Source organism: Serinus canaria, chromosome Z, assembly GCF_022539315.1.
Source record: "Serinus canaria isolate serCan28SL12 chromosome Z, serCan2020, whole genome shotgun sequence".
NCBI classification, from domain to species: Eukaryota; Metazoa; Chordata; class Aves; order Passeriformes; family Fringillidae; genus Serinus; species Serinus canaria.
In genome coordinates this window covers 56,423,380-56,444,296 of record NC_066343.1, presented here as the reverse complement: position 1 = coordinate 56,444,296, position 20,917 = coordinate 56,423,380, and the positions used below count along the sequence as shown (strand labels likewise).

The 20,917-nt window shown below is 38.2% G+C and overlaps 1 protein-coding gene across 1 annotated transcript in view; it reads left to right on the top strand.

Annotated features, from left to right (window-relative positions):
* ZSWIM6 (zinc finger SWIM-type containing 6) overlaps window positions 1–20,917 on the top strand; it is a 103,808-nt gene that overhangs the window by 65,117 nt on the left and 17,774 nt on the right. The window contains exons 4-8 of the mRNA XM_030236820.2: window positions 495–645; window positions 15,573–15,752; window positions 17,297–17,473; window positions 17,768–17,914; window positions 20,523–20,669. Of these exons, the coding sequence (XP_030092680.2) occupies window positions 495–645; window positions 15,573–15,752; window positions 17,297–17,473; window positions 17,768–17,914; window positions 20,523–20,669 (802 nt within the window). The remainder of the gene's footprint in view (window positions 1–494; window positions 646–15,572; window positions 15,753–17,296; window positions 17,474–17,767; window positions 17,915–20,522; window positions 20,670–20,917) is intronic.

The following is a 20,917-nucleotide window of genomic DNA, read 5'->3' as shown; positions in this document are numbered from 1 at the left end:
CTTTCCCCCGTTCTCCAAGCCGGTCTGTACTTGCTTGCATCTTACTCAAAGTTATAGATTCTTCTGTTCTAAAATAACACAAAGCCTTGGGAATACGATGGCAACTTGACAATGTGTTGTAGAGCAGTGGACTACAATCTGATGTGTCTTGATCAGTGTAAGGATATGAAGTAACATTTCAAGCTTCTGCAGCTTTGCTGTCCTCTTCTTCCTTCCCACCCCCAAAATGTTGGAAAACCTTACAGCAGCTTGTATAATACACCTGTGGATTGCTTGTGGAAAAATTCTCTGAAGAATTGCAATTGGATACTGAGCCCAAAATTTTGTCTAAAATTGGGAAGGCAGACCGTTTTTTCTACTTAAAAATTTCCCATCACACATATGAATTGCATTTCTAACTTAGCAAAAGGGGAATATTTAATACTGCAGCATATTGTCTGTACTGTGATTTCTTTGCTTTTTTTCAAGTTTGTATTAAAAGACTCGTTTCCTAGGTGCGAGAGATGCTAAAAATGAGGGATTCAAATGGAGCTCGCATGTTGACGTTGATAACAGAACAGTTCATGGCTGACCCTCGTCTGTCGCTTTGGAGACAACAAGGAACTACAATGACTGACAAGTATAGGCAGCTCTGGGATGAACTGGGTAAATTCACAGGCTCATTTAGGTGTTCGTATGTATAATAAAGAAGCAGTTGTATTTTGGAGTTGAGAAAAACTGTTGTGGTTCTAGGCTAAGCATATTAGTGTTTTCTGCAGTTTTCTTTTATTCAATTAAGTTTGGGTAAAATTGAATTTCTGACCTACAGGATGAAAGAGTTGTATTTGGAGGAGAGGGAACATGGTGTAAAAGAAGTACAACTCCAACACCTTTTAAGTACTAGAGGCTCGAGAAAGAATAAAGCAAAAAGTGGAGATGTAGCTACACAGCTCAGGTGAAATACATAAGCCTCTAGTGCTAAGCTGGAAAGGTTAAGGAAGAAACCGATTCACAATTACAGAAGTCAATTACTGAGCAAGAAAGGAGACAAAATACCAGAAGACTATCAATTAACATTGCTTTTCAGAAGAGGTTACCTGATATATGACTTCATTGGTCAATTAAGAGAATAAAACAGGCTGAAATAGGAGAGGTGTATTCAAACTGATGTCTAGGACCTCACTAATACAGTTTTGAACTACTACTTCAGAAATTTTCAAAATCTATAAGAATCTCATCACAGGATCATAAAATGGTTTGGGTTGGAAAGGACATTAGAGATTACCTAGTTGCAACTCCCCTGCCATGGGCAGGTACAATTTTCACTAGACCAGTTTGCTCAGAGCTTCATCCAGCCTGGCTTTGAAACACTTCAAGGGATGGGGCATCCACAGCTGCTCTGAGCAGATGTTTCCAGTGCCTCACCACCCTCACAGTAAGGAATTTTTTTCTAATACCAAATCTAAACTTTCCAGCTTTCACTATAAAGCCGTTCCCCTTTGTCTGATCACTATGTGCCTTGTAAAAAGTCCCTCTTCAGCCTTCTTGTACTCCTTTAGGTACTGGAAGGTGCTCTAAACTCTACCCAGAGCCTTCTCCAGGCTGGGTAAGCCTGAACACTCTCAGCCTTTCCTTTTATGGCCAGTGCTCTGTCTCTCTTGTCTCTGTGGCCCTTCTCTGGACCTCCTTCAATGGGTCTATATCCTTCCTGTGCTGAGACCCTGGAGCTGATGCAGCACTGCAGGTGGGGGTCTTAGCAGAGCAGAGAGACAGAATTCCCTCCCTCCTCTGCTGCCCCCACTGCTCTGGATGCAGCCCAGGACATGTTTGACTCTCTGAGCTGTGAGTGCCCATGGCTGGGTCCTGTCCAGCCTCTTACCCACTAGTAACACCAAGTACTTCACTGCAGGGCTGCTCTAAATCCCTCTCAGCCTCTACTGATACAGGGTGTTATCTGAAGGGAAAATCAATACAACTTGAATGTGAATGTCAACAGTATTTCAAGATAGTGCTAAGAGAGGAGGATTAGAAAGTAACCATAAGCTTTGCTTTCCTAGATGTAAAGCACTGTAACAAACTACTAACTAGTAGATATGCAAGTGTGTGATTTAAAATACAGTGGTAAATCTAATTCATTCCTCTGAGAGGTAATTTGCCGAGTGTATGAGTGAACATATTAATGTGTCTGTCTTAGCATTCCAAACCTTACTGCAGGTGTCTTGCAGGCTTTCCTAAAGCAAACTGAAGACACGCATGCCTAAATGGAACTGCATTGTGATTCATGGAATCTGGAGTAGAAACCTGTATTCTCATTCTGGAAAGGCTTTTCAAGTCTAGACTTAAGGAAGTCTGTTTTGATGTGCTCTGGTCAATATGGCTACGTCTGACTTACGTGGCAGAAAACATAAAAACATTTAATAACAAGCAAGCAAAAGTTTACAGATTATGTCCTATGAGACATTATGTAGGTAATGTAAAGAAGAGAGCAAATATCATAGTGCTCTTATAATGTAATTTCAAGTCCAGAATCAAGCTAAATCAAATCCAAGTATGAGTAATATGATTCATTTAGAAAAAAAGTCTAAAACGCAAAACTTAACTTTTCCACTCTTAGAAGTCAAAAATGATCATGATTGAATCAGATACCAACTGGTGGGATAAGATTGGATATAACCTATATAGCAAAAATTATGTTCGCTCTAATTGAAGTACTAGGCTATTAAACTGCTGTCTGTACTTTTGTGATCAAAATCCTTAATATCATAGCACGCAAAGCTCTGTTGGAGTCTGCATACAACTGCAAGTGTAACCACCTTTTTATGATTCCTTGTCTTGTTTTTGCCAAAAATAAGTTTTTCCAAGCAAGGAACATGCCTAGCTGGACATACATGGAACAAAATTATATCCCACAATACTGAAACCTGGAGGGTCTCATGCTTCATTGCTTATGTGGGTTGAGTTGGTAGGTGGTGGGAGAGGCAGAAATGTGTTCTCCATCTGTTACCTGTAGCAGTCTTGCCACATGCTATCAATAAACAAAAAAGTTGTTTTAAAATTTTTGTAGTGGCTCCTCTTGTTTCATCAGTCTTCTTTAACATCATTTTCTTGGCAACACCTGTCTGAAGATAGAGGAGGTGGAATCTATCTGTCTTCGGCATCAAATAACAAATTCTTTTGTATTAATTAAATTTAGTTTACTTCTATTTAATCGGAATTCTAGATGTCACTTCCAAAAAGCAACCTTACCACTGCCTGAGCTGCTGTATTTGCAGTCTGAGGCAGACCGTATTGTTTCAGTTCTGGGCTGCTCTGATGCCTCTTAGGAGAATCAAAATATTGTTGTTCTTGTACCACGGTTTCAGTTGCAAATACACTTCAGTCATACCAGGTGGGCAGTAGGCAAAGGGCAGAACTTGGTTCTTCCATCTCCAGGTAGTGTCTATGATTCTAAACTGTCTATTTCTTCTCCCCACTGGTAGGATATCTTGGTTCCTTCCACTGGTGCATAGCAATTTGCCTCCAAAGTGCTGTTAATTGTGTGAATTGCTCCAGATTAACTTCTACCTGATGTGGAGGCCTAAAAGCTTCTGCAGTGTTTTTATTAGGACTTTACTTTGCTTGAGTTTCCCTGTTTTCACATTAAACATTGCTTTTTCCATGTGAAACTTGCATCTCAAAAAAAAAAAAAAAAAGTGAATGTACAAAAAGTTCAAGTAGATTTTAAGGGAGACCAGAGTTACAATAGCAGACTACAGAGGGAAATTCAGGGTGGTCCTGGCAACATATGATCTGTTCTAGTGGAAGAGATAACTCAGATGCTGAGTTTAAAGGAGTCATGCTATCATGGTGTTAAAGTAATGTTGGCTTGTTATCATCTAGAGTGTCAGAGAATCAAAATATCGATGGAGGGTGTGAGACACAGGCCTCTGCATATTTAACTTTTTATTACCTGTTCAGAGGAATCTGGAAGAGGCATGTGTGTGTGTATATATATATATATATATATATATATATCTATATCTATGTCTTCCAGAAAAATCTTTTAGCTGTACTCTCATGTATGTCACAGGTAGGTAGCCATTTCTTTTAGTTAGGGAGAATTTTAGGGCATACAAAGTAAGTAAATATAGACTCTGCTTAATAAAGGCTTTCTTGCTTGCCTTGGTATGCTGTCTGCCAACTGCTAGGCATATGGTCACTTTGTCAGTTCCATCTTGACATAGACTTATAAGCATACTTAAATAACTTCAGCTTTGCTCCTTGACTGGGTCATTTGAACCTTTCATTAAAATTTTAAGTGATGCCTCCTGCCCGGAGTTGGGTGTTGGCAATGGTACTGGAAGGACACACTGAGCTTTGATCATAGTTCCTGTTCAAGTTTGTGGTAAATTGCTGATTTCAGTAAAAGTCATTTTGGGTTTGAATGAAGGTGCTGATTTAAGACAGCAACAGGGAAACCCTGCATACCTGAAATAAAAACTAAAATCCCCCAAAAATCACTGAAATGTCCACTCAAGACCCCCATATGGAATACTTTAGGTCTGAGTATGAATCTGGCAATTTTTTAGTACAAAGTCCTAATTTTTCAAGCAACTTATGATTCAAAAGCATCATGTTAACAAAAAAGGCCTTCCCTATAACTAGGCCTTTTTTTTTTTTTTTAAACCTCTAGATAGGGAGTAAGAATATAATAATTGCCTAGCTGATTTCCCTCTTCTACATCAAAGAATGATGAGCTGTATGCTACTTACAGAATGTCAGAGCTATACTATTGGAAAGGTTACAGGTCTGAGCTCTAAGGCTCGCTCAGATACTTCTCAAACTAGGAGAATTTAGATGCAATTTCAGTGATGCACTGGTGATTGCTTCCAACTCGCCACAGTAATGCATGAATTCCACTTGGCAGAGTTTAAAGCAGAGTTAGAATTCTTCATGTGTTTGTTTAAATGGTATCCCAGTATATAAATTCCACATGCTGACCTTTAGGTGCTTGACTCATGGTGACCATGGTTGAGGAGTCTAGGATGTCATAATGATTAATTATCTGAAGCCCCTTGATTTGCCTATTAATTAAACTGCATTGGTAAAATGGAGTATGGAAATGGAAATGCAAAGTAAATACCTGCTGATGCCTGTTGAGCTGAGATTTCTGAATTGAAGGAAAGCTTTCTTTGTAGTCTAGAAGGAAAAGAAGGACTCTGTAATCTTAGTAGATGGGTAAGTCATTAATATTCATCCATGAAAAATAAAGTAATATTGCTTGTTCTCATCAAAAATGAAAATATTTCCCTAAAAAGGGGGAAAAAATGACTTTGTACTCCAGCCCAGGGATCGTGATGGTTGTGAGGCTCTACTTTGGAATTAAATGTTGAGCACTGCCAGACACTGGGAAGAGACTGTTTTGTCAGCAAATGGGATCTGCAAGTTAATCGGTGTTTTCTGCAGGCTTCTGGCTGTGAAATGAAATTGGAAGCCCTTTAGCCACATGGATAATACAGGACCTGAATACAAAAGTCACATGTCACCATCAGGGCCCACTGTGAAACAATAGTGTTCCCACTTGAGCACTGTGCCATTACAGATCATTTAAATATGGGGATTGCATTTAAACTAAAAGCCCCATTTGCCTCTTACTGCAATTTAATAGTCCTCTTAGCAAAAGCTAAGTGACAAATTAAATGAAAAAAGTGTCCACGTTTTTAAAGCTGTAATGCAAAACAACTTTTTATTGCTTCTTGTGCGCCATGAATGAATCATTGTACTTGTCAACCCTAAACCAGGCCATAATTAGACCAGCTACTGTTATCAGAATAGGGCTGCTCTTGTGACAGCTTAATAAAGCTGAAACTCTTAAATTAAATCCCAGATGCCTAATCTGATGAAAGCAGTCAAGTAGAAGAATCTAATAGAAGTATCTACTGCTTGATGGAGTGATGGAGCCCAACACCTTGTCAAAATTTAGATTACAGAGTCAGTTTTTTTCCCGTGAACTACCATTTTCAGTATCTTCATGTTCTATTGCTTATCTTCAAGGTGAAGAAACTTTGCATAATTTGCATGTTTCAAAACAAACATTTCTAGTAGATTTCCTCCATTTTGATATTTAAGAACTCCTTATGGGAGAGGAAAGTTGGGTTTTTTTAAAGTCAAAAAAATTAGTTTCTTGTGAGGTAGAAATATGATGGCACTGTCATGGGGAAGAAGTTTTGTCCATAGAGGTCCTTGGCAAGGCAGGGCAGTGAATAGAATTGGTGAATGTGTTCTGGTTTTGCTTCATGCTGATCCAGGTCTCTCTTGGTCATCTTATTTTATGATGTTGAGAAGTTAAAGGGTACTCTCTGTGTTCAGCTGGGTACCTTCCACATTTATTGCATAATCTCTGTACCTCAACCACATGTTAGAATCTAAAGTGTTTAAGTGTAGGAACCTCATATGGTATTGAAATGAGCCTCATTCATGTGATAAACCTCTTCCCAGTGATATTCTTGCAATCCTTTCTGTTGTATACTAAATATGTACTAGCACATTAAATGGATTATTTCTATAAAGGACTTTCTTGGTGGATAACGTGGCTTTGCTGCAGTAGTTCTTAGTAGGTTTTTACTTGTACTTTGCTCTGTTGTATACCGCTTTTTAATGTTGGGTCAGGCTGATGGTCTATTTTGATTTCACACTTACTGGTATTTTGACCGTTTTCTGGTCAAAATACAGAATAATACAGTCTTGTGTTAAAAGTTAAACTAAAGTACTATTTTACAAGGTCATGTGATGCAGAGAAATAGTACGATATATTTCCTGATGGATCATGCCTAAACCTTTATTAGTAACACTTTGCTCCTAATCTAAAGCTTAATTCTAAATGTTGAGGTTAGGAAAGGAATCATTATAGACTAATTAAGAGAGATTTAATTACCGTTTTGCCATAAGCAAACTAATGATCAAGTGTTTATTAATGTTGTGGGTTTTTTTTTTTTGAATTGGGAAACCACTCTGAATTTTTTCCTGATAAAAATTTATAGTGATCTCTAGAAAACAGCACGTTAGATTCTTTTAACCTTAACTGAATTAAGCTATTTTCTATCTATATTTCTGTCTCAGGCATTCCTTCCCTTTGCAGTTAGAGACAAACTTGTATGAATGGGACATGCCAGCTGTTCTGAACAGATTATCGGTGCTTAGTGCTTAAGTGGAGGCAGAAAAAGGACAAAAGCAGCTATGGTTGATGCCGGTATGCCTCTAGAGAAATTCCTTCCTGGTGCCAGTCTTAATGATTACTACAGGGCTGGCATGAAAAAGAATAGATAAAGTCTTAAGCATTTGTTACAGTTCTGGTCCTCTAGTACCATTTTTCTGGACCTGCATACTTCATGCGGTCTCTTTTTAGGGTCAGCCACGTAGTAGAGATATTTGCATTCCCCATATTTTATTGTTTTTATAAAACAGTACAGTTGGATTCTGAGTTTGAAATTTGACTGCAGAGTTTATGTGCATATTGTCTTTATATTGTTGATTATACTCACTTATAATTGCATCATGTATTGCCTTAAAGCTAAAGAAAGTATCCTTGCCCTGCACTTGTAGAAAATAAAATTAACTTCAGATTTCTAGGATAGATTAGTCAGTTGCACGTAGGGCGTTTCTGGCCTTGAAATGAAAGCTGTAGGAAGTCCTGTTTTTGAAGGGAGGTTGGATGCACCATTTCCCTTGGTTTTTCATAGTGGGACTTTCTAGGTAGAGTGGTATCTTACAGGTATTTGTGTCTTAAACTGTATCATATCCAGTAGGCTGTCTTTGCTTAAGTGGTGGTTACATTAATATTGTTTAGTCTCAGCTGTCTTATGAAACACATGTAACCTCAGGTCATGCACTTAAGGTGACACCTGCTTTTTCACATAACAAGCTGTTGATTTATGTCACTGTCTTTGAATGATTTCTGTTGTTGGAGGTGCTAAATTAGCAGTAGGTCAGAATTAGCATCACGAGACAGTTTTGCTGTTCTAAGACCTGAGTTATGGATGACAACTTAAATTGCAGTCATGGCCCTACAGTGTCTTGGTTGATACTGTCGCCTTCATTTCTTCAGTGGATGAAGCCAGGTTGCTGTTCTGCAAAGATGGATTTCATCCACCTTCTCTGGGGATCATTTCCTTCTTCCTCCATTACTGACATTGCCATAATAGTATATGAAATGAGGGTGTATGTGAGACCAGAGTATGACAGTAAAAATGGGGTTTTTTGGGTAATTTCACAGAATATTCTGAGTTGGAAGGGACTCAGAAGGATCATTGAATCCAGCTCATATGTGAATGGCCCATATGGGGATCAATCCCACAACCTTGTGTTATGAGAACCGTGCTTTAACCAGCTGAGCTAATCCTGTGGCATTTATCAGATTTCAGAAATAATGGTCAGAGTAATTACCTTTAGTGTGTAAGCATAGCTTGAGGGGTTTATTTTTAATGCCATACAGACAGTTACATTTCCATTCTGTTTAGTTGGTTGGAAAGTAGTTCAGATTTTTTGTAAGTACCCACATTAAAGCAGTTGTTTTTTTAATTCCTGTGATGTTGAACTGATTTACTTTAAAATGTCCTAAAAAATGTTGTGTATTGAAGCTGGTGCACAATCCATTGTAGCCCTCATTGTGGAATCATGTCTGCAAAGATTAAGGACAGAATTTTACTCTAAGCCAAGCTGATAACTAGTGTTATTTTCCCCTAGTGTTATTTTTCATACTTCAGTAATGTTAGGCTGCCATTCAATTTTCCAATACCCCTTCTAGTATATAACAGACCTAGAGAGAAATGATAGATCCTTACAAGGGAGTAATTACTGAGTCTTCACTGACTTCTGAGCTTTATGTCTGCTTAAGCCATCTAACCTTGTGCTATTTTCCAATTTTGTGTTTTGAATGAATACTGGAAAAAAAAATCTCAAAAATTGGAAGTGAGAAGTGCAAGAATATCCGTCCACTTGTGTGTGTCAAGTCAAGGCAAAGGAAATCCTTTATAATTTATCTACAGTATAGACAAAAAAATTTTTAGGGAAGACAGTTCTTCTGAGTAGTTCTTCTGAACCCACAAAAGGTAGGTGAAAATTACAGTTGGAGCTGGAGAAATTTAACTAAAAAAATAGAAATAACCTTAGAATTTTGCACTGACATAAGTAGTCAGTAAGCTGTCTAGCCAGTTACTGTGCTTGATTCTTGTATTAGAAGTTGTAATTGAAGTCTGCTGTTTTTGTAAAAACTCAGCAGTCATGTTTGGACTGGAAGATGGAAGTGACTTGAGAAACAAAAGCGTAGGAAGGACAATTAGAATCTATTCCTTTGGTCAGTTACAGTGCATTATTTATGTTCTGTGAGAGTAGTTGTGGCAGTTGTAATTCCCAGTATGCCTGGGAGTGTTTGCACTTGCTCCGTGTTTTTGGTAGGGGTTTATTTGTTTGTTTGTTTATTTTTTTTTGTAAAGGAGAGGTATTTTTGTCCCTCTGCTTTATTAATAGCTTGTTTTGTTGGACAAACATCTCCTGTTCTGCATCTTCTTTAAAAATTAACTGTGAGAGGAATTAATTTCGTCTCAATGATAAATTTAAATGGAAATGGCTTAATGCATTTATAGTTACAGTCACATTAATTTTCTGAAAATTCTTGAAGTCTCTGAAGATAGACTGTTACTACTGAGAGTGTATTGCTAGATAAAGTAATTGGTAAAATATCTGATGCATATTTTGGTCAGGAGCATACTTTGTGTTCGCCACCTAGCTGTAAATATTAGCAGCTAGTTAAAATTGTGAAGAGTTATATTAAGATAAAGGACCATTTTTGTACTACATCTGTTAGTATTAGTAGTGCTTTTGCCTTCACTTGATTGATTGTAAACAAATGATTAAATAGTTTTCTAAATATGAGGAAGGTTAATCAGTGAGGTTCATTTCAAGGTTTTTTAATACTTTTCTTCAGCTTTGTAGAATAATAAGCCCTATCTTGCTATGGTGGTTAGGTTACAGAGCACTACAGATGCATACATATGAACATGTGATCTTCATTTTCTCTTGGGGAGATTGTAGTCCACTGACACACTGTAAACTGCACCTTTCAAGCAAATTCCTGTGTTTTGAAAACCTTTGAAACCCTTTGGTCCAATGGCAGAGTGTCTGCAAAGATGCAGGAATTTTTAAAACATTCTTAAAGGTCATAACCTAGAGCAACAGGCTCATGCAAAATGTCAGAAGTGTGTGGTTAATTCCTTATTCCATTGTGTTAAAAGTTGAAAACACAGAAAGAGAAAGCAGAAGTTTGTAGTTGACACAGAAATCAGATTACGTGGTTGCTGATAGCTTAGAATAGAATCTCAAGATGTTTCAGCCAAATGCACATGTGCCTTTAACCCTTATAGCAGCAGCAGGCAGCAAGAAAGAGAAGCTTAAGAATTAGGCATTTTATTTTTCTCTGTTTTACACTTCCCCTCTCTGAAATGCCTGCTTGGAGGCTAGCCTGCTGAAAGGCAGTGATTCCCTCTGCCATCAGTGCTGCAGGTAATCTATTGTGGTAATCAGCCAGCCAGTGTAAAGTGCAAGATGAATGATTATACTATCATACACAATACAATCAGCATGAAGCACTTGTCAAGACCAATACATCAAAGTTTAATTCAGTAATACAATGAATTAGTGCAAAATTTAGCACTCTGTTCTCCAAGAAACACCCAAAGAAAACCTTTTTTTTCTGAAGGCTAATTATTGAAACCAGAATGCATTAAGGCATTTTTGTGAATAAAATTGCAACTTGGGTGCAACTGAGTGCTGAGAGTAGTTTTTCTTGATGTTCTAATTGAAGAGGCAACAGTCCTGAAGCACTTTGCCTGTCTTTACTGTTCTATAAAGGCAGCTGTTTAATTGGAGCAGTCTCCAGTGGGACTTGTGATTATGCTTTGTTCTGGTGGAGATCTCTCCACACCAGGAGAAGGGCAACAGCTTTGCCAGTTATTCTGAAGGCACTTGTCCTTCTCATTCAGAAGCAATAAACACTGCACAGTACTTTCCTTGAGGTTTCCAAGTGTCTGTCCCAGTGAAAGTGGGTATGTGTTTAAAATACAGATGTAAACCACTTTTAAGTCCTTTGCTGACACTTACACTTCAAAGCATTTGTAGGTTCTGTCTGCCAGTATTGTTTTTCTTCTGGCACTTTCAATGCTGGAAGATTATGCTTCTGTAATAGAATTGATTAGTCTCAAGTGGGGCGCAGCGGCAATTGTGCAGCAGGTGCTGAAGCTGTCTTGTCTCTTGGGCAGAGGGTATGATCTTGATTACCCGGCTACATTTTCTTTTAAATGGTCAAATACTACTCCTGATGCTTATTTTTTAAGATTAAGTTGTGCATTAATGGAAAGGGCAAAGAAATGTTACAGCATGTGTATCTTGAATATTTAATTTTGGAAATGCACTGTTTGATCTAAAGTGTATGAAATGTATAATTCCAAAGCAGAGGCCAAGTCTCAGCAATTGATTACACAGGTGTTGTGAATGAGGAAATGCTGACTCAAGCCCAGCTGTACAGCAGCTCTGACAAAGACAGCGTGGTGTTCTCAGGAAAAGCAGAGTGTAATCAAACAGATGAACAGAACAGTATGCTGGGTCCTCAGTATAGCTTCATGGTATGTGTATACAGGATGTGTAGTTATTCTACTGCTCTATACTACATCTACTTTTACAGTGACTTAATGCTCTTAACGTTTTTCAGTTTGCGTATTTAAATCCTGATCAATGTAAATGCACACTATCCCATAAATTCAACGGTATAGATGTCACCAGAGAAACATAAAAGTACTGTTATTTACTTGTATGTACAAGGAAGGCCTGCATGTAATTTTTTTTAAAACTCTCTCTCTCTCTCTCTCTCTTTTTTTTTTTTTTTCCTGGTGTTGTGGTGAACACTAAAGATGAATGACAATTATGCATTTCAAAAGGAGCTCTGTCTGAACCAAAGGTCTGTTTTGGCAAAACTGCCTTTTTTAAGGTCAAGAGATTAGTGTTGAATCAAAATAGGCAATTCCTCACTGCAGTGTAACAGCTTTAATACCCTTTCCCTTGTGAAATAAGTATCATATTGCAGTTGCAACATGTCATATATTTTCCAAATATTTTCTGGGGAAAACTTCTTGTATATTGAACTGTGATTGTTTTGGCACTATGCTATGAGGAGTTTTGTACTGAAAGATAGAGGTTAGAGTCCAGGAATTTAAACAAGAACTTCAGTTGTATTCTAATAGCATGCAGTTTGGGGTGGAGGGAAGATGTGTCAGCATTCTGAGAACCAGTATGGAAAAAAATCTGGGGAAAAGGAGATAGGAATGAGAGAGAGCTGTTAGAGAGAAAGGCAGTCTGTAAACACAAATACTTTCTCTGGGGTTTTGGTGTCTCTTTTTAAAAAGTATTATTATTTAATGACACTTTTGTTCATATTGTAGTTTGCATTAGTGACATCATTAAATGTAATCAAACATGTAAACTTAGGAATGATATTAATGCATTTTGGAATGTGTTCCAAATTTCTTTGGAGCATGAACTGTTGCCAACAGCAGTTTTTAGGCTGAAGTCACTAGAAATTTATTCCGATACCTTTCTTGAAATTTTGAGTACCTGTCCTTCATTTTGTCCATAGGCCGTTTCTGTAGTAAAGGGTAAACATAATCAGCAGTTTCCCCAAATGGGATCCATCATGCAGAAATAGAAACTCTCTTGTTTGAGACTAGGATACGTTTTCAGGTTGGTGTTGACATTTAAGGGCTAGTTCGAGGGGCCTTCCACTGAATGGCATCAGAGTCAAATAAAAATATCCTCCAGATTCCTGTCATTTGACATATGATAAAGTCTGGACACAAGTGAATATTTTTCTCAGACTTTTCCATGCGAGGATCTGGGCAGGAATCAGTGAATTGAAACAGCCAGAATGGAGCCCATGTCAGGGGAGGGGGAAGGCTGCAGAAATAGGAAGAGAAATGAATAGAGGTAAATGCATACACTTGGGGCAGGGAGGGAGAGATGGGAGAAGGAAAAAAAATACACCAAAATAAACCTCACTAAAACCCCAACTAAAAAAAAAGACCTAGAAATCCAAATAGATTGAAGAGTGTGGGATCACTGGCATTATGCATCCTTCTTCCAGGTAGTACACTTTGTAGCACTACAGGAGCTCTTTCTGCTCCTTTTTTTTTCTTGTGAGTTTTGTCTCACACTCCTCTTCCTGCAGGGAATCAAGAGCCATCAAAGCTGTTTGAGATCTCACATGTTGCATACAGCTTTCTCTGAAGTCATAGGGAGCAGGGTGCAATTGTGGGTTCTTCTGAAATTTTAAGTGGATTGTGAGTGGTTTATTGGTAATACAATCGTTCTTTACATGAAGTTGCCTGAGTTCCAGAGACAATGACTACTAACATTGTAGTTAGCTTTGACATAGTTTCCCACATGAAATATTTTTAAAGAATATTAGTACTTTGGGTTATCTTGCCCTCTCCTCCCTTATAGATGTACCACATGTGTAGTGGAGTTTCCTCAGGAGGCTGGTGAATTGTCTTGTGTCTCGTGGTGTTCCTGAGATGCAGAGAAATAAAAGAAAACCACTTATTCTGTAGGGTTGTGGTGCAGTACAGTAGTGTGTGTTCTGCCTTGATGGATGATTGAGGTAATACTCAGTGGGTTTGCTTAGTGGGTTTAAGATATTCCACTTTGCTTTTTGCTTCAGTCTGACTACACTGGGAATCTGGTTACAAAGTATTACATTGGTGGGTTGTTGGGGGTTTTGGTTTCTTTCTTCTTTTTTTTGTTTGTTTTGTTTTGTTTTTTGTTTGGTTGTTCTTTGGGGTTCTTTTGTTGGTTTTTGTTTTGGTGGGGTTTTTTTTGTTGTTGTTTTGTTTAGGATTCTTTGTTAGACTAAGAGGTACAGTGTGATGCCTTTAAGTGGTACTTGATTTTGAAAATAAATAAGCAAGCCCACAACTGTTCTCCAAGGCTTTCCAATGTGCTGCATCCTGTGTTATGTTTTGCAGATTGCAAGAAATGCAGACATTCTGTCTTGGGCAGTACTGAATCATTGATGCTTAATAATAAGAACTAGTTGTAATTTGACTCCTTTTGGAGAGTGAAGGGTGCTGGCAAATGTGTCTAAAGAAAATAATATGTTAAAATAAGAAAATAAGTTTTTAAAAGTGGTATTGGCCTTATTTACCCCAATGGCAAGTTTCAGACACTTCCTGAACCCAGAACACTTGCTGTACTCTAATCTATTGTGAAGTAATAAACTGCAGTTAAAGTTTAGGGTCTCTCTGGTGTTCTGAATAGTAACATACTGTATTTTGTTTTGTTTTTCATATTTTTTTTATATTGCTTCCCCTAATATGTTAGTGTCAAACATAGCAGGAGACTTAACCTTAAGAATCATGCTATATTTCCATTGGCTTCTGGGCTGTGGCCCACCTGAGTTACTTTAGGAATAAATGTGATGCAGTGCCCTGTGTCCGGGGTATCAATTTTGCATTTTTAGTTAGCAAAAGAACCTTAGAATGGGAGACATTTATTATCCTAGAAGAACCAGCTGCATTTTTGTTCTTTGGCTTTTTTTCCAGCCTGTCATGAACGTTGTATAGTCTAAGCAAATTCTTGTGATCTCTTCTGGTGTATAAGGCACGTCCTTAATGAGCAAATGAACTGTTCCTAAACAGTACTTTCAGATGTCTTCATGCTTCTGTCAAAGTTCAAGCTGGTGAAGGGACAGCTGATTTAGAGAAAAACCTTTCCATTTGAAAATTACCTTTAGACACCCAGATGCATTTATGCTTTTAGACACCCCTGCATTTATGCTGTGCTAGATACAATCTCAGGGAGCAGCTTATGAAGTGGTGGTATGTGATATGTCAGCACAAATTAGTCTTCCCTTAGAACTCCCTAAACAGAAAATGTAAAACAAATTTTCTAGAGTAGCCAAATTACTAAAGTAATTGCTGTAAAAATATCTTACTCCTATCACACTGCACAAGATTAGTGTGTACTGGTTATCAGAGACCCAGATGCATCTGGGAATTAATTACATGAGTACTTTTGATGGGTTCTGAGTGTGAAAGTATATGTTTACAAGGTGCTTGTCTTACTAATGTGTGTCTTGGTTTCCATGATGTGAAGCTGAAGCATACATAGTTCTCATTAATATAAAACAACATTCACTTCTGGTACAAGAATTAAAAGAAAAACTTGGTTAAAGGTAACTTCTGTTACTTTATGTGAATTCCTTTTTGCCTTTCACTGATTTTCCTGTCTGATGAGCCATACACTGGGAACTCTAGATTTCTAATACAAAAGATGTACTAATGCCTTTTAATTTAGAAGGCTGGCTTGGTACCATCTTTCAGCTGCTTCAGACTGGCCACACCAGCCCAAATGCTTGGATCAGGAATTCAGTCTGTACGGTGTTAAGCGTAGCTGGGAAGCAAGCAGTGTAGCCTTTGAGTAGAGAAAAAGTATATGCTGTAGAAGTTTGCTATTAGTCATTGGCTGCTGCATTTTTAATAGAAAACATAATTTAGCAATTTTTTTAAAATCAGGTGCTCTGTGGATGTGTATAGTCTTAAATCCCCACTGCAAGTTGGAGCAGAAGTCCAGTTGGCTAAAACAGCTGAAAAAATGGAACAGTGTGGATGTTTGTCCCTGGGAAGATGGAAACCATGGAAACGAGCTGCCCAATTTAACCAATGCTTTGCCTCAGGGTGCAAATGCTAACCAAGGTGAGCCTAAACATATGCACTGACTGCAACATATAACTTCTATCTTATACACTCTAGCCTTGCAGAATTCAGCACTCTTTCCTGAGACAAGTAACTTCCTTGTTGAGGACTGACCCGCGAAAATCAGTTGTACTAATGCTGTCTTTGCAGAAGAATGAATATGCGGGTCTTTTGTTAAACTGGGGCTGTAACACTTTCAGAGCAGGTATTTGTGTTTTGTTAGGGCTTCTAACTCTTCACTTGGTGCTGCTAAATATTGTTGCTTGAAAACTGGATGTCCTTCAAGTGTGTCGTGTAAAAGCCCGCTGTCTTTTGCTTGAATATCCTCTAGTATTCCTTCTGCTATTGGGGTTATTTTGTTTGCAGTTACAAAGCCTTGGTAGCTGTTTTAAGAGGGATTTTTTTAAACTACATGAAAATTGTGTGAGAAACTGAAGCAGATGTCTGTAGGATGTGCTCTGTATGTACCGTCTGCATTAGCAGGTGTGTGGAGGGTGCAGCTGCAGTGTTGCTGTCTTGGAGGAGATGTCTTTGTACTCGATAGCATGCTTTCTAATCTCAAATCTGATTATCAAATCCGACAGAAGCTTTGTACAGTCATCTTCAAACAAAGATGACTGGTAATAACTAGGCAAAATGCAGGGTGTTTTTGCAGGTGAAACTGCTCATAGTCCTCAAACTAACTGTAATAATACATTCTGCATACAATTGCAATAAAGTTAAGATTAAATTTCTTGAACGGTGTCAGTTGTGCATTAGTCGGGTTTATTGTTGTTTCTTTTTCTTGGAAGATTGTTGTTTCTTTCTCTTGTGAAGGAGAAAACTTGGTTCATTATTAAATTTCACAACTAGCCAGGAAGATAAGTTCTTTCAGCAAATTACCCCTTAGATAAGTATTTTGCTTGCTCATCATGTTCAGACCAACATGGACACGCTGTTGATAACTCTGACATGGCTTCTGAGCATTGACAGATGCAGTGGCGTGTCACTAGAGAAATTTTGCCTTAGGAAGATGTTGAGTGAGGATTATGTCAGCCCCATGGCTTCAGGACCTCACTTTATTAATAGTATTTGTTTATGTTCATGACCAAAAAAGTTATACAAGTGCTCAAAGTTAGTGTCACTTCTCAGAAAGAAAAACTACAAATCTTTGATGCAGTTTATCCCTCCTTTATTTTGACAATTGTGGATCGAAAGAGAGACACTGGGGATGCTTGAGTGCCATATACATTCTAGTTTGTACTTGCTGTTGAATGTCCTTCACCTCTAGCAGTTGACTGTGCAGAGTCCTGTCTGCCATCAGCTGTGCTGGTTTCTGGATCTCTCTCTCAATGCAAGATGAATGGCACACATGTTGTCTGAGCTCTTGGGTAATAATAGGATGTGAAATATCATCTGTGGGCTGCTTGGTGGAGAGAGGGCAAGGCAGACTGCCATCGGCTGGGGATTGGTGAATAGGCAGAAGAGAGGAACACTGTGAATGACTGATTCGTGTATGAATGAGTAAAAGCTGATGCAGCTTTCTAAACCTGTAAAAATGACAGATTCATCGAACAGGCCACATCGGACAGTGTTTACTCGAGCCATTGAGGCGTGCGATCTGCACTGGCAGGATAGCCACTTACAGCACATTATCAGCAGTGACCTGTACACCAACTACTGTTACCATGACGACACTGAAAACTTGCTCTTTGACTCTCAGGGGTGGCCCCTCTGGCATGGTAAGTGGCTAAACCGGAAAGATGTTTCCATGACTTGGTGCTTTGTTCATTTTCTATGGCATTATTTTGAGGGGGGAGGTGGTGGGGAGATGGATGAAAAGCCTGGCAAAAAGAACAGAGGCTCCCTTGATATGTTGGCTCAGAAGTAGTCCTTTAAGTCTCTCTTGCATAGTTTTAAAAACAAAACAAAAGAGAAAAAATTGAAACAAAAAAAGTCCTTTTGTGTAACCTAGCAAAACAGGCCATTGCATTTATGGAGGCATTGCTATTCTTCAGTTACTTTTTCTGTTTTAGAACATGTTCCTACAGCCTGCGCGAGGGTGGATGCATTACGATCTCATGGATACCCACGAGAAGCACTGAGGCTAGCAATAGCTATTGTTAATACACTAAGGAGGCAGCAGCAGAAACAGCTGGAAATGTTCCGGGCTCAGAAGAAAGGTAAATGTGTGGAAGAGGAGGGCAAAGGGTGTGCAAGTTGACAGTAACACCGGGAAGTTTGCATGAGGAAACTGGTTTTGAAACTATAGTGAAAGAGATGGCTTTTAGCTCTTCAGTTTGGATAGTGGTAAATGTCACATTCTAGATGTCAGAGATTTTCTGTAAACTGTGTTGTGAGCTGTGCCGGGCTCTTATCAGCCTTCTCCAATATATATGGCATAATAGGGCATTTATTCCAATCAGAGGTTTTGGTTACACAAGGAAAATAGTCACCCTGTTTACAGGGTCACTTTGCCTTTGGCACATCAGCTGTTTGGTTTTTTTTTTTTCTCTGATCTATAATTGCTGAACTTTATATTCTGATGTGTAAGTCTAGAGGGTACACTGAGGCAAAGTCTGAACTACAAAAATTCATCAAATCTGGCAGTGTGTTCCAGGAGAATCTCTTATAATGCTTTGCAACCCAAAATAATTCTGCTCTGAACCTTTGTAGTTTGAAGAGGCAGTGGATGAAGGGGGTGGCTTTGTGGTAGAGTGTATGTAGAAAAACTGGAGTTACTTTCTCAGCTGCTATACTAATCCTTTCATTCAAATTTTATTTTAGATCTTCCCTGTTATTCTAAACTGTGTGTATCCTCATGCATTGTAGTCAAAAATACCAGTGTGAAATTATATGTGTAAATTTTTCAAGTGTGTGTTCAGATGTTTCCCAGAAATGAGCATTTAGATGATAATGTATGCACCTAGCTGAAAGAAACTTTACCTGCAGTTCCTATGTGCCTCTGTATTTTTTTCACACAGAAAAAAAGGAGTAAGTGGTTTTTCTGAAATCTTTTTTTGTTAAGAAGGGAGGTGTCTGTCAGTGTGTGTGTTCATACCACTGGCAGGTGTGACAAATCTGTTGCAAGTGTGCTGGTCGTAATAATGCTCCTTTTCATTCCCAGTTGCTAGTGCAGCATGTAGACATTCAGTACCTCTGTTAAATTCCTTTCTTGTTTCTGTAGCTATCACCTAATATTCTATTAGCATTTTTAAAAAGTGCATGAAATGTGATCTATCCTGCCTTGAAACAAAATAGTTTGTTGTTTCTGTGTTGTCACTCGCTGCTATTTTCATTTTTTAATTTTGTGGGAAATTTTTAAAAGACTTTTTTAATACCATAAAGTGTGCTGGTCTCTATAACCAGAGGCAAACTGCAGCAACAGTCCTGCTTTAGGCTTTTTGTTCAGCAAACACCCCATGCTTCTGCTTAGCTTTTATGCGGCTGATCTGATGTCCGTGGAACCCCTTGTGTGATTTTAAGTTAAATGTCTCTAGCGAGATGATTGAAGCCTTTGGTTGGCATGACACAAGAGAAGCTCATAAGTAGGCACAACAGAATAAACAGAACAAAGTGAATCAGTAAGAAGTCACCCTGATGAATCCTTCTTGGTAATATTCCTTACTTCTTCCTATTGTCTTTATTATTTTTTAGGTAATGGAATCATTTACTTGGGTTTTTCATATTACATACTAATGGACTCTTTAAAAATCCTCTACCATCCTGACAGTGTGTCTGTGTTTCATTTTGTAGCCCCCACTCATTTAAATAGGAGAAAGCAGGACTTAAAAATTTAGTGCATATGGTTACTCAGATATATGACGCTTTGTGAACAAGAGAGAGTGAAGGGAGGTACAAGTTAATGTGTGACAGGCAGAGAAGCAGAGCAGACATAATGTATGCAGTTGTATGCAGTTTTTAGAGGGTAGTCAATAATGCATCTGATCTCTCATCATTTACTTGTGTCTGTATGTCAGGGAGGAAGAAAGCTAGGAGTGTCAAAGGGAAGTTGTCATATGATGTGCATTTGGGGAATAGCTAATACCTGTTAGCACAATCACACTTCCTCCAATTCAATGCACTTAATATTTTTGCTGTGTTCTAATCAAGTAATGGGTATGGGCTACAGAAAAATACTGATGAGAAGGTATTTGTGGACTAAAATCTTAAAATGACCAAAAATGCACTTGATCCTATGGAAAGACAATTTTTTCTTGTATACTTAATTTAAACATTTTTTGGGTTTTTTTTTTAAAGTAACTGTCATCCTGAGTTTAGTGCAGAACAAGAGGTGCTGTATAAGCTCATAGTTTATAAAATTGGAACATATTTTAGAATATTTAAATTTATTTCAGTTCCATCAGATTAATTTAAAAATGTAAAAAGGGTACTGCGTCTTTTTGAGTGAGCAAATTGTAAATATTTTACAAAAAAAGTCCTAGTTGTAATTCTTCAAGCAGATATTTTCAGAAGAGTCCTAGTAATATCAAGGAAGACATTTCAAAAGACATTGCCACTGAAGTTTTTGACCTATAATACGCTTTGCTAGTGCTCAAAAAGTTTGGCTTCCATTCTTTCTCTTTTCTTATTCCTCATTTACATAGTCAATAAGGGCAGTGAATTCACCCGGAAAGATGCTATATTCTCTTTTTGTGCAGAAGCTACTGGAAATGCTTTGAATTCTATACTGAGGGCATTTTAAGCAGTTTCACTTGTGTAATTGTTTTGATGGGCTTACATGAGCTCTCTTTCCCTCCCTCCCTCCTCTGTGTGTGTTTTTTGCCACAGACCTTCTCCACAGGGGAGTAATCTCAATAACAAATCTTGAAGGCTGGGTGGGACACCCTTTGGACCCCATTGGCACCCTTTTTGGTAGCCTGATGGAAGCCTGCAGGGTGGATGATGACAGCTTTCATGGATTCTCCGATTTCACGGGTAAGACCAAGCAAATGCAGCAGTCTGGTACATTTCTTCATTTACTGGAGGTATTTTTCTGTCTTGCCTTTTTGAATCAGTTTCAAAGGCACTGTTTCTATAGTATAAGAACTCACATTTGCATACCTTAGGAAAATACAAGGGGGAGAAAATGTTAAAACTAAGAAAGCACTTAAAAGTCACCGGGTTACTCATTCTTGAAGAAAATTACATATTTCATGTTTGAAATAAAACCCAGTAAGACTTCA